The 14,450-nt window shown below is 39.8% G+C and overlaps 1 protein-coding gene across 10 annotated transcripts in view; it reads left to right on the top strand.

The window, feature by feature from the left end:
• Positions 1–14,450, top strand: part of JAKMIP2 (janus kinase and microtubule interacting protein 2) — a 165,568-nt gene that overhangs the window by 115,392 nt on the left and 35,726 nt on the right. For 8 of the 10 annotated variants that reach the window (XR_007127671.1, XM_047731290.1, XM_047731288.1 and 5 more), the window contains exons 6-12: positions 1,464–1,610; positions 2,271–2,411; positions 4,815–4,871; positions 5,856–5,975; positions 7,377–7,505; positions 11,226–11,309; positions 11,993–12,055. Coding sequence is in view for 9 of the 10 variants with exons in the window: in XM_047731290.1 (XP_047587246.1) it covers positions 1,464–1,610; positions 2,271–2,411; positions 4,815–4,871; positions 5,856–5,975; positions 7,377–7,505; positions 11,226–11,309; positions 11,993–12,055 (741 nt within the window). In the remaining variant the exon portion in view is untranslated. The remainder of the gene's footprint in view (positions 1–1,463; positions 1,611–2,270; positions 2,412–4,814; positions 4,872–5,855; positions 5,976–7,376; positions 7,506–11,225; positions 11,310–11,992; positions 12,056–14,450) is intronic. The other 2 variants (XM_047731291.1, XM_047731287.1) reach the window with 1 other exon arrangement.

Here is a 14,450-nt window from a genome sequence, read left to right as displayed (position 1 = left end):
AAAAAATTTTGGCCTTTGATATAAAATGAGTTTCCAAATGGCAGTTAGGATATAGTTGGGAAGTACTGTTTTAGAATCCCACAAGCAGCTGTTTCAAATATTTATAGGTAGCTAATTCTCCTACTCCAGTACTTCTGAAAATGTTAGATTCTCAAAAACAAGAGTGAGTACTTTAAACAATCTTGTCAGATGATTCTGATTGATAGACCCCACCACTTTCCTTGCTAAAGTACCCCTCCCCCAATACATACTCATTCAGAAACATTAGTATAAAGTCACTGAACTAAGCATAGGAACTTTCACATGGAAATGGAAATTGTTATGTATAGAGGGACTATAAAATATGTCATCCAAATGAGAGTTTTGAGTGTAAAAGGGAGTTTTGAGAGTAAAACGGGGGGGGACTATTAACAATTACCCCAAGATAGCATTCATAAAATTAGACCAGTGGTTCTTAGCTATAGGCAGTTTTGGCAGTATCTGGAGACATTTTTGATTGTCACAACTGGGAGGATGTTACCATCATCTAGCGGGCAGAGGCCAGGGATGCTGCTAAACATTCTACAATGCAGAACATCTCCTCATGACAAAAAATATCTAGCCCAGAATGTCGAGAATGCAGACGTTGAGAAACCCTGCCTTAGACTAACTAGCAAACCAGAATATGGTCACTCTTAATTATGGGTGGGTAAGAATATAATCATACTTTTCCTAAGCTCAGTGAGAATGAAATATTCTTAAACACAAATATCAATAAAGTTTTGAGAGTATTTTTTTTTCCTCGGTAACATTTTCTTAAAAATAAACATCCTTGGGGCATCTGGCTGGCTTAGAAGAACATGAGCCTCCTGCTCTTGGGATTATGAGTTCAAGCCCCACATTGGGTGTAGAGATTACAAAAAAAAGAAAAAGAAAAAACTTTAAAAAATGAATGAACAGCCTTAGTACGGTTTTAGGAGTCTTAGCAACATCTCTCATGGGAAGAACAGGTTTTGGCAACAACCAGGCTTGGGTTTGGGTCCTGGTTGCACTTCTTAGTGACTTGTGATTCACACTAGCTGCTTTATCTCTCTGAGCCCGTGAGGGGTCATTGCAGACCTGGGGAGAGGTATGAGCAGCATGAGATGGGGGCTGAGTGTGCAGGATAACTGGGCTGGAGGAATCAAGGGCAAGCAAGGCATGTAATTGCTCTTCCTGAGCATTTCCAAAAGCAGAACCTTGGTCACACCTCCTTGAAGGTAATACTTGGTAGAGAGTTGTGAATACTCTGATGGCAAACCATTAGAGGAAACTGAAAACAAAGCAGTCGGGCTGTTAAATGAAGGATGGACATGGTCAGTTCTGAGACACAGAGAGAAGCAGACCAAGGTGACCCCGGGTAGGTTTCATCCCTGTCAGTTCACTCCTTCTGCCCCCACATCCACTCCAGCACAAGAGCCAAATTATAACTTATGTCTTCCCAGTTAAAACGTGTGCGGGAAACCGAGAAACAATGTAAACCTCTTCTGGAAAGGAACAAGTGCCTCGCCAAGAGGAACGATGAGCTGATGGTGTCTTTGCAACGCATGGAAGAGAAGCTAAAAGCCGTTACCAAGGAAAATTCGGAAATGGTGTGTATCACAGACTCTGCAAGACTGCAGCTTCCCTCTTTATATTATACCACTAACCTGACTTACTGCTCTTTCTGAGTTTGTTTTTCAAATACAATGGTATTCATGAAAGTTGGGGTTTTTCCCTGTGTAAACAAGGAACCTTAAAGGAAGAAAGCAAGAGAAAGTTGCTGGCTCTGAATTTAAAGGGGTTTCTAAATTTGCAGAATGGTAGGAGTGCTTCGGGATCTGCATACTTTCCAAAATCTTCCCAATAGAGAAGCAAACTTTCAACATAGCTCCTCAGCCATAGAGACTTCCTTCCAAGAATTTCACTAACATGCTCTTTATAGAACTGTACAATGGGTGCTCTCATCTTCTGAGACATTGCGTAATAGTTGAGAAATAGATGCTGCCACTTGAATTATGTATGGACGGTGATAAGCTCATGCACTCTTAACAGACTTACAGCACAGCTATCGAGATCTTCAGACATCCCTGATGATTTTGACTTGTAGAAAATACAATATACTTGAGGGTTTTCATTGATGGCATCTGTGAAGCTGAGCAATTTTCACATTTAGCTGGAGCCTCATAAAGTTTCTACAGATATTTTATGTGAACTGTTCAAGTTTGGGAATTTTTAAGTCTCTACCTATACTTTCTTCTTTTCTAATCCAGAGAGAAAAAATAACATCCCACCCACCCTTAAAGAAATTAAAATCTCTGAATGACCTCGATCAAGCTAATGAAGAACAAGAGACAGAGTTTTTAAAACTTCAAGTCATTGAGCAGCAGAACATTATTGATGAGCTCACAAGGGTAGGTCTTGATGAACCTATAAACTCTAAGCTGTTTCCAAGGGCAAGTAGCAGAGAAATCAACATACACTGGAAGCACTTAATAATTTCAGATTAGCTCCAAAGGCCCACGTTTATATATTCAATACATAAGTAGGTTGAAGAGCCTCTACTCCAAAAATAGTTCATATCATTAAACTGTTTTATACATTTTCAGTTATAATCCTTTGTTAACTAGTTTGGTAACGCAAATCTTGGTTGCAGAACACCCTAAAAGAACTTCCAAATGCATCATGTGAGTAGGTAGGTAGTGTGGGTATACCTTATAATTGCATTCCAGTATCAAGATTCTGAGGCTCGGCAATTAAATATGTGGCCAACAATAACAGGATCATATGCCTCTTATTTCCCAACATTTAATTCAGTGTCTAGCACATAGGTACAGTTTAATATTTGTTGAATGAACCTCTGTCAAAGCACTTTTCACTCTGCCCTGAACACCACACACAAACTTCCAGTGTGGGTACGGGGAGTCAAGTGCAGAAGGTGACATCGTAATTGCATGACAGAGTGGAAATTTCAGTCCTGATCTTCTGACCACGACCTCAGTGCCTGTAGAGCTGTTATTACTCCCATTTACATCTGGTCAAGGCCTGTTTTGCCAGCAGCAGTGGACTAAGACCTTCAGACGCCTTTCAGTTTCCTCTTTGCCTCTCTGTCTTTATTCCATTATTGTTATCTCTGGTCACTCTCACTTCAGGACCAAGCCAAGGGCCAGAGAGTTGAAGAACCAGCAATTGGGGTTGGGGGGTTAGGCAAGTGTCTCCAGAGTAAGGTGAGCAAGCTGATTTATTGCTGTTGAGGGGAGAAAAGATGATAACTTCAGGTTATAACTATCTGTGGTTTATCCTTTTAAAATCATCTGTGTTGACTTAAAAGGCATATACTGTATTAGAGTAATCTAAGTATAAATTTTCAAAAGTTTCAGATATATTGGGGTTTTATAATAAAAATATTTTTACATGGCAAGAAATCCTAAAGGGTAACATCACTGGCATAAACGAGATCATGTATTAAATATGGCCTTCTAAAGCAGTGTGCCTCTTACTTCACATCCACATCCTTAATTTCTAGAAAATCCCAGAATCACTCAGCCATACTTTTCTTGACTTTGAGTATCTGAACTTAAGCTAAAAGTTTCTTAAAGGAATTTGATGTGTTGGGGTGCCTGGATGGCTCAGTCGGTTAAGCGGCTGACTTCGGCTCAGGTCATGATCCCAGTGTCCTGGGATCAAGCCCTGTATTGGGCTCCCTGCTCAGCAGGGAGTCTGCTTCTCTCTCTCCCTCTTTCTGCCACTGCCTACTTGTGCTCTCTCTCTGTCTCTCTGTCAAATACATAAATAAAATCTTTTAAAAAAAAAAAGGGGAGTGGGTATTTGATGTGTTGACGCATATTGTCCAGACTTTCAGGGAAACTAAATGTCACTTATTTAATCTACCTTTAAATTTGTACAGTAAATATGTGGGGTACTTAGTGGATGAGCACCAAATTTCCAGGATATCTCCATCCACAGCAACAATAAATCAAGAAATCGATTGTGGGGGAAAAAAAAGAAAAGAAATCGATTGTGATTTCTAGATATTCTTTGAGTTTCCCAGAACATTCCAACTATAACAACCCCCTCCCCCACAAAAACCCACTAGATTATTCCAACCCAGTAGATACTCTGTTCCCATTTTTGGAGGCTACAGGTAAGAATGAGAGTCTGAGACAGCGTGCTATGCCTTTCAACTGATTAAATGAAAAGAATAAAGTTTATGCAAAATAGCACTTTTTTAATACTTATATAGAAAGTAATTTTGGGTTTGAGAAAACTGAAAAATTGTGCTTTGGGAAAATATGAGTATTTTCAGAGCTACTTGATCTTCAAGTGTAACAAAGGATTCTGATGAAGAAGACAGTGTACTTCCTTATTGGGAGGCTCTCAGATCCACATAGATTATCAGGAAAAGTTGTAGTGTATTTTTACTTAAAAAATATGTAAGTAGCGGGGCAGCTGACTTAATTGGTTAAGCAGCCAACTCTTGGTTTCCACTCAGTTCCTGATCTCAGCATCATGAGATCAAGCCTGGCACACCCAGTGTGAAGCCTGTTTGAGATTCTTTCCCCTCCGTCTTCCTCTCCCTCTGCTCCTCCCCCTACTTGTGCTCTCCCTCTCTCTCAAATAAATAAATAAATAAAATCTTTAAAAAGATCTGTAAGTAGCAAACCTTAAAATTGCCAAAATTATAAAACACAATCTTATTTTAAATAGAAAGGCATAATGCCTCAGGGGAAAACCAATTCTATCATTGCAGAGCAGGGGGGACCACCTAGAGGAAACATGTACCAACTCAACATCTGAGTTCTTCATCTGTTTTCCAGGACCGAGAAAAGCTCATCCGTAGGAGAAAACATAGAAGAAGTTCCAAGCCAATTAAGGTAATGGGAAAACTAAGTTATCAGGCTTTTGCTACAAGCTCTGTGAGAGAAGTGAGACTTACCAAGGGATCTTCCTGCAAAGATGTGATAAATCAAATGTTCCTAAACTGCAGCAAACCATGGGCTCTATTTGCTAGAAGAAAATCTCTTAATAGTTCTTAGAAGTCCAAAAATTATTACATTGTGGATTTTAACCTTTAAGGTTTGCTTTACTATGATTTTATCTGAGCGAATAAGGCACTAGGTTTGATGTAGAAGGCATTATCTGACAAGCTGGAGAGTCAGACTCCCAAGAATATGCGAGAGATACACATGATTTAATGCCTCCTGGTGAACAACATTAGTGTCTCATACTCACCCTGTAATTATTAGTATATTTTTATTATTCTCTTGAAGAGTATTATTGATAGTAGTTTGATTTTATTATTCCATTGGATATGGATACTTCACTTGGATACTATTCTGATAATGATTACTAGTAACGGTACTCTCAGTCCACCCATCTCTGTATAGTCTCTTATAATCCGCAGAGTTTTGTTAATTTGTTTATTTGTTTGATTTTGTTTTTATCAAATACATTACTTGATTTGGGTATGGGATTGGATGGTAAGACTTACAATTTGAGAATCCCAAATAGGTACCTGGACTTTAAATGTCTTGATTATATTTTAAGTACCAGAAAGAGCAAATCACATAAACTCCTCATGGTATAAAATGTAATGTAAAAGAGGCGCCACTGTTTCTATGAAGAGAGCAAAATATCCATGAACATTCCTCAAAAACATCATGAGTGAAACAAAAGGAGACACACTTCTATAGGAATTATTGTGTTCATGCCCAGAGTGTTTATTTCCTCCAAGAAGCAATAAAGGACCATTGTCTTCTGTGTCCTTTTGCACATATGCTGGTTGATGGTGCCCTGATAATATGTTGACTTTACCCACTTCTAGTTGTGTCTGTAAATATGTACTTTCCCTCCCCTAGAGGCCTGTTTTGGACCCATTTATTGGCTATGATGAGGACTCCATGGATTCAGAGACATCATCCATGGCCTCGTTTAGAACTGACCGAACACCAGCTACTCCTGATGATGACTTAGATGAAGTAAGCTTTTCCACTTCTCTAGTCTTCTGTGATACTATCACCAAATCTTTCATTTAAAATGGAGAGAAAGCATTGCACTTCTTATATCCTTTCTGAGCTGTGCAAAATGATCACACAATAGTTCCATTTTTACTTTGTTACCTCTTGGAAAATAGCTTCACCAATGTCATGTAACCCTTTTACGACTTGTCTAAAATTCTGTTCTGTAAGTTGAAGACTTTTTTCAAACTTAAAAGTTACTATCCCAAATTCTTCTCACAAGGAAGGTGAGGACAGAGGAAGAGGCTTAGAAGAACAAGCTTCTAGATACAGTTGAGGACAGGGTTTAAGCAAAGTATGCTTTGTAGACTACCATTGTCAGAATCACCTACGGGGGGTTCAATCACAGTGAAAATTCCTAGACTCTACTACATAACTCCTGAGTCAGGATCTTACGGGTAGAACCCCCAAATCTGCATTTTTCACAAAGCTCCCTGGTGATTATATTATGCTCTGAAGTTTGAGACCTAAAGCCGTGAAAGTATATTTTTAAGTTTATCTCAAGATCAATCAAGAAATTGTTGCATATGGATGTATGGAAAAGAATTGAGACTAAAACTAAAACTCTATCATTTCCTCCCATTTGAATCCAAAAGCTAGGTGTAACTTCTCATTTAGATTCAAAATTGACTGTAATCCAAACCAAAAGAGTAACCAATCATCAGATATGTATAAATAAACACCTCATATTAACAAACATTAAGTATTTATGTGATGTCCATCTTGAAAGTACTATAGTGTTTGTGTCTATGTACATACTTTAAAATTAAGAATAAAATCATAGAAAAAAAAAAAAGAAAATCACAGGGTGCCTGGGTGGCTCAGTTGGTTAAGTGTCTGCCTCTTGATTTCGGCTCAGGTCATGATCTCACGGTCGTGAGATCAAGCCCCATCTCAGACTCTGCACTGGGTGTGGAGCCCCCTTGGGATTCTTTATCTCCCTCTGCCACTCCCCCACACAAAACTTACTTGTGGAGCATAAGGAATAACACAGAGATCATTGGGAGATGGAGAGGAGAAGTGAGTTGGGGGAAATCGGAGGGGGAGACAAACCATGAGACTATGGACTCTGAGAAACAAACTGAGGGTTTTAGAGGGAGGGTGGTTGGGTGAGCCTGGTGGTAGGTATTAAGGAAGGGGGCACGTATTGCATGGAGCACTGGGTGTGGTGCATAAGCAATGAATCTTGGAACACTGAAAAAAAAAATAAAATTACAAAAAAAAAAGAATAAAATTACACTGAATCCAGTATCAAACAGATATTTACTTCTCTTTATAAAGTGGACAAATGTTAGTGTTTCACATTGAACACAGGATGCAAACATAACCTAATTATTTTTTGGCTTTTCTTGTAACCTCAAGAGTTTAGCAGCTGAGGAATCTGAGCTACGATTTCGACAATTAACAAAAGAATATCAGGCCCTCCAAAGAGCATATGCCCTCCTGCAGGAGCAGACTGGAGGTATCATCGATGCTGAAAGGGAAGCCAAGGTCAGTATACATCTGGGGAGAGGGCTCTGAATTGACTTGCAGCAGTCGTAACATAAAAGTACCATGCACATAAAAATATCAGTAGGATAGCTTCCCCTGTATCCTCTCCACTGCGGCTTTTGAACTGTTTTATCTTTTATGTCAACAAACCTTGCATCTAGAGACATTAGAACCAACTTAGATCGATGCTTTGTTCCTTTAAAGATAGTAATTCTTATTCTTGCTATTTGAAAGCTTATATTTTCAAAGCTAGGCAATATTGAATTCTGATAATCCATTTTTTTTTACCTCCTTGCTTGGAAAAAATAGTTCTGTGGTTAGCCACTTTCTTCTCTTAGTTAATAAGTGCACAGCATTACATTGACAACTTCCAAAGAATTTTCACTGACAATATCTCTTTTAATTTTTATGACACCACCCTAAGGCAGGTGTTTTATAAAAGGTGAGTTTGAGGCTCTGAGGGATTAACTAAATTGCCCAAGATCACATAGATAATTAATAGAAAACTTGGATTGGATTCCACCTAAAATCTTGCTGGGTCACATGTTCTTTCCATTACATCATGATTGCCTCTCATAAGCTTATTTAAAAAAAAAAAAGCCACATGCATACAATACTAATACTTAAAATGTTGTGAGTGCAGTGTGGCAGGCTTGGTTGTAAGCACTTTCTATACATCATCTGATGCAATCCTCAAACAACCCTATGAGTTAGATGCTATTCTTAGCTATGTCCTTTTTATAGGAGAGGAGATAATAGCTTAGTAGGAGTTAAATGTAGATTAGCTAGGTTGAAACCAGGATATATAGCTCAGTTAGATGAAAGCTAGGGTATCAACCTCATGTTTCTGAGTTCACAGTCCTAACCACCGGTGCCATAACTGCCTCATAGATTAATTTATATGGGACAAAAAGGATTATGCCCACCCAGTGATTTTATCCTATTTCCCAGTTTAAAGGGTATATAGTATGCTGAGGAGTGTTGTAGGACCTACTTATAGTTGTTTAATGGGACAGGATAGATATTATAGTTGTGTATTTTTAAATTGTAACATGCCTACGTACATATGCATATTTATACATAAATGAATATAAACATTTTTAAAAAACACTGTGGGGGCACCTGGGTGGCTCAGTGAGTTAAAGCCTCTGCCTTCGGCTCAGGTCATGATCCCAGGGTCTTGGGATTGAGCCCTGCATCGGGCTCTCTGCTCACCGGGGAGCCTGCTTCCCCCTCTCTCTCTCTCTGCCTGCCTCTCTGCCTACTTGTGATCTCTGTCAAATAAATAATAAATAAAATCTTTTAAAAATAAATAAATTAATTAAAAAACACTGTGATTTGAAATAAATAGGCAGGCAATCATTAGAAAGGGATGTATGTGTGTTCCTTCGTGTTTATTCCCTAACATGTAATAGTTGTGGTTTTCATGATTAGCATGTATGAAGCATTCTCACCAACATAGGGTTGGCTAATTAAGATAATGGCATACATCTTGTTTTTTGAAGAGGTGATGATATAGAAACCAGTTCTTCCTCTCACTTTACCACCACCTCTAAATAAAGGTTTAGGGGCACCTGGGTGGCTCAGTGGGTTAAGCCTCTGCCTTCGGCTCAGGTCATGATCTTAGGCTTCTGGGGTTGAGCCCTAAATCAGGCTCTCTACTCAGTGGGGAGCCTACTTCTCCCTCTCTCTGCCTGCCTCTCTGCCTACTTGTGATCTCTCTCTCTCTCTCTGTCAAATACATATATAAAATCTTTAAATAAATAAATAAAGGTTTAGTGTTATCTCTGGCCATGAAAGTCAAAGAAACTTAACCATTCTCAGCAAAATAGTCTAAAACAAATCAAGATGTTAGAAAAAGAATAATAGTGTAAATTGAAAGAAAGTAGAAATGCAAGAATAGGGGTGCCTGGGTGGCTCTGTTGGTTAAGTGTCCCAACTCTTATTTTGGCTCAGGTCATGATCTTAGGGTTGTGAGATCAAGCCCTGAATCAGGCTCTGCTCTCAGCATGACGTCTGCTTGAGATTCTCTCTCTCCCTCTGCCCTCACCCACTCTCGATTACATGCCCCCATCTCTCTAAATAAATAAGTAAAATATTTAAAAAGAAAGAAATGCAAAAATAGATAACATAGATGAATGAGTATCATGAAAATAAAAGATGTAATCATTTTGATAAAAGAGAAAAATAGATTGTAGTCCATGCTCATTTAAAGTTAAAATAATTAGTGAAATTAAGTTTGGGATTTTTTTAATCTGATAAAGTTAAATATAATGTTCAACAGTCCAAAGATATATTCTCCTCCCAATAAAGAATAAGAAAAGGAGGGGCACCTGGCTGGCTCAGTCAGAGCATGCAATTCTTGATCTCAGGATTGTTGAGTTCAAGCCCCACATTGGGTATAGAGATTACTTTTTTTTTTTTTTTTTTTTTGACAGAGATCACAGGTAGGCAGAGAGGCAGGCAGAGAAAGAGAGGAGGAAGCAGGCTCCCAGCTAAGCAGAGAGCCCGATGCGGGGCTCAGTCCCAGGACTCTGGGATCATGACCAGAGCCGAAGGCAGAGGCCTTAACCCACTGAGCCACCCGGTGCCCCAAGAGATTACTTTTAAGAAAGGAAGAACTGGGCAGGGGGACAAGGGTGGGGCACCTGGGTGGCTCAGTCAGTTAAGCATCCATTGCTTGATTTCGGCTCAGGTCATGTTGTCAGAGTTATGAGATCAAGCCCCTCTTTCAGGCTTCTCAATGGGGAGTCTGCTTGAGGTCTCTCTCTCCCTCTCCCTTTGTTCCTCCCTACCCTCTCTCCCCTTAAAAAAGAAGGCAGGAAGGAAGAAAAAAGGATCTCTTCCAATGCTGACTTTATTCCACATTATACTAAAGAACCTATCAAGATCTTAGTAAAAAATATATGTATGGGCAAAAAACAAAGAACCCACTAAATTTTCATAGAAAATAAGGTCCTATGTAGGAAGAAGACAAGAGAATCTGAAAACAAATGAAGTTAAGGTTGCTCCATAGAAGATCAGTGTCCAAAAATGCTGATACACATCATTCATACATACATACATCTGGATCTAGGTTTAGATTTAGGGCACAAAGTTGGCTCTGAAAGAATGGCAAGTTTTGGGAGAGGCAAAGAAGGAGAAGGCTTTCCAGAAGAGGAATTATTCAAATAAGAGAGAAATGTAGGGTTACAAGGTATATTTAGGAAATGAGATCACCAGCAGATCAGGGGTAAACTCTGTTGATGAGTGGTGCGGGGAAGACTGCAAATATAACGGGAGTTCTCACATCTCACCTGAAGACTTTGAATTTTAACCTGGTGGTAAAAGGAGCCATGAAAGTTTTAGGCAAGAATTTAGATCCTAAACATAGTTTTAAAAGGTTCTTTGGTCATAGACATTTTTTTTTCTCCCTGTTGAGTTCTTTTTTTTTTTTTTTTAAAGATTTTATTTATTTGTCAGAGAGAGAGAGATCACAAGTAGGCCAAGAGGCAGGCAGAAGCAGAGGGAGAAGCAGGCTCCCTGCCAAGCAAGGAGCCCGACGTGGGACTCGATCCCAGGACGCTGGGATCATGACCTGAGCCGAAGGCAGCCGCTTAACCAACTGAGCCACCCAGGCATCCCTCCCTTGTTGAGTTCTGATGAAGAAACATAAGGAGGGGGAAATATCGAATTACCATTTATTTTACTTACTGAGTTCTGGAATTTTTATTTCACTAGGCTCAAGAACAGCTGCAAGCAGAGGTGCTAAGGTATAAAGCCAAAATTGAAGATCTGGAAGCGACTCTGGCTCAGAAAGGGCAGGTAGGTATTCGGTTGCTGGCTCTTCTGCACATGCAAACAATTCAGTCCGACCGTCCTCTAGCCCCTGTGCATGGGCCACACCCAGGACACGGCTTGGCTCTCCACAGTGACCTTTCTCTAACTGTGTCAGAATGTTCAACTCGATGTTTCTGTCCCTGGTGTTTTTCTGGCCAGAGTGTGAACCCCGCTACAACATGAATGAGGTTGGGCAAGAGAGAGAAGGCCAGAGGAAGAGGAGCCCTGTACTTATAGCCTAGAGTGGTCGCAAGCTGCTGAGACAAAGACCCGCCTCTCCAGCTGCATTCTTTGCCTCTATGCTACATTTATGGTTCTGCATTTTAATGTTTTCCATCCATACGTATCTAGCCTGTGTGCATTCTGACCCTTTTCACTTTTTGCCTGTGTGGTCACTTCTGAGTCCCCGGAAGGCTGGTCCTGGATTATTCAGTCTGAAAAAGTTAGAGATTAGTGAGTGTCGACGAAAAGGGGGTGAAATTTTCCTGGCAACTTTGGCCCCAATGTCTTTTGAGGAAGGAGCTGATGACAAGGGGTGGGTGTCATTTACCAGCCATCAGCAGGCCACCAATCTGGGTGAGAAGACGACTCTGGCCAAGTGGTTTGACGACACATGCCCTCTTGTGCCACTCTGAAATGCTGACTGCGCGATATTCTTTGTCAAACAGGACTCACACTGGGTAGAAGATAAACAACTTTTCATTAAGAGAAACCAGGAGCTTTTAGAAAAGGTATGTTGGGCGCAACACCCTAGTGGGGCAGAGGAGAAAACGATGAGAGATCCAGGAGCAGCAGGGGGTCCTCTCAGGAGTGGCACCGGGGCTGGGGAAGGGGAGGCTTTTCCCGCGCTGCACTCTCCTCTGCTGCGTGCTCAACCGCATTCCTGTCACCGCCATCACCATCAGTTAGTGGCCCGTGTGCATGGCTCTGTGCTGGCGTTGTGCCGACTTGAGGGAATGTGATCCCAAAGCCTATTGATTTGTTGACCATATATATATATATATACTGTTTGTGTACTGTACATATATATATATACACACACACACACACACACACAGGTGCACACATCTTATGTGGTTGTCCATCTACAAAAAGCACACTACAAATGGGACTTGTTATTTTGTGCAAGGCAGTGACAGAATATGACTCCAAGACCATGGTGTAACCCAGAATAGACTGTGTTCTCACTTTTAATCGTTTTGCTAATCTTGGCTATTTATATACATATACATACATATATATATATATATATTTTTTTTTAAATGGGAGAATATTTTAAAAGATGTATCTAAGGCACAAAACAGCATGTCCAGGAGGTTGCTCAACAAATCAAGATGCAAAAGCATGGTGTAGGCCCAGTAGATATAATTGATTTGTCTCTGAACATAGGCTTTGACTGGGGCAATGAAATACAACAGAGACCATTTTAAATTTAAGGTGGTTTTGTCTTTAGTATTTACCTTCTGTAAATCTAGTGCAAAGATTGCAAAATATATTATTCTTGGGGGAAAAAAACAGACTTTGAAAGTCCATTTGAATAAGGGAAATAATTCTGTAGGTTCATCCATTTCTTATGTAGAAATTATTTTAGGATTATTTCTGCCACTATTCAGTAGCCTTGGCTACTGAAATTAACCACAACACTCTCGTAAGCACGAGAAGGAAAAGAAGATGCTTATCCTTCCTCCCCTATAGTCTAGCGAAGTCCTTAGCCTACCTCCCTTTCTGAGGGATGAGACAGTGCAGATGTGTAGAAGGCGGGTGGGTATTCCAGGATTGGGAACTGGTACTTTCGGGGTTGGAGGGTCTCTATAAAGATAATTCATCACAAGTTGATCCTGTGAGCCATTGACCTGATTGCCGGTGTTAATTGCCAAAACCAGAAACCTCCCCAAATATCCCATCTTGGATCCAAATGTAAGATTCTAAGTAGTAGACACTCTTTGGTCATAAGTCAACTTCTTAAAACTTTTGAAAGTTCGCTTGACCACAAATAGATTTTGTAAAAAAAAAAAAAAAAAAAAATGACTACTTTAATTAATGTCACTAATATTTCACTAGTTCCCCATCTTTTTTTTCCTCTAATTGTTCTATGTCCTGAGGCTATGAGAAAAAGGTTTTTAGTAGTCTTAGAGATGCCTGGTAATAAGTGTTAATTACATTTCTTTACACTTAAAAACTAATTCCCATTACGTCTTCTGTCTGATTTTGTTCAGTCTTGATTTCTTTGGGCTAAAAGGGGGAATTTATGGGCTCAAGTTTCTGTGAGTAAAAGAAAATCACAGTGACAATAAAGCTAAACATCCTACTTCAAGTGGGTATACTTGGGAAAGTAAGATTCATCCTATGACAAGTGGGTATACTTGGGAAAGTAAGATTCATCCTATGATTAAAAGCCCCTGGGTTGTTATTTCTAAATTCAAGATTTCAAATAGTTCCTGTGCGTAAGGCCCACTCACACAGCTCAAATCTCAAGGCAGCCCCAAACCTATTACAGATCATGAAAATGTTTGGTCCCTTGTAGACATAGACCTATCTTATAGGGCGAGGCATGTTTTACATAACTTACTTAATTCCATGCTTCATCACGTTATAGGAGAATCTTACAGGAAAACAGAGGGAAAAGGTGTCACTTCTAAATGGGTAGACAAAGGAAGCCTCTTTTGGTAGGGAATGTTAGAGTTCTGTGTTCAAGGAAAAATAGGAGTTCCTCACACAGAAAAGGAAATGGAGGGATCCCCTTTTAGGCAGAGAGATGAACAAAGACACAACTCCTGGCAGTTAGTCCACAGGGTAGATGGGGTGTTCCCGATTCTTGTGTGCGTGTGATCACATGTGAGTGTGTGCATGTACAGAGATGATAGTGAGAATATTTAAGGCTAGAGAGCTAGGTGCTGACCAGAGTATAAAGATTTTTGAATTGCATATTGATGAGTTTGGCTTTATTCTGTAGGTAACTGGAACTCAGTAAAGTTTTGTATATGATCAGAGCTATTTATATGAAATTTTTCTGACCATTTGTAACTCAAAAACAAGAGGTATCGGTCTCCACTATGTACACCATTAAATGTAGTGCCAGGACACCATCCCTGACCCACAGCAAAGGCCTAATTAGTACTCTCAGAT

This window comes from Lutra lutra, chromosome 5, assembly GCF_902655055.1.
Source record: "Lutra lutra chromosome 5, mLutLut1.2, whole genome shotgun sequence".
Classification (NCBI taxonomy): Eukaryota; Metazoa; Chordata; class Mammalia; order Carnivora; family Mustelidae; genus Lutra; species Lutra lutra.
Note: the sequence above shows the minus strand (reverse complement) of the source record. Positions and strands in the feature narration are given on the sequence as shown.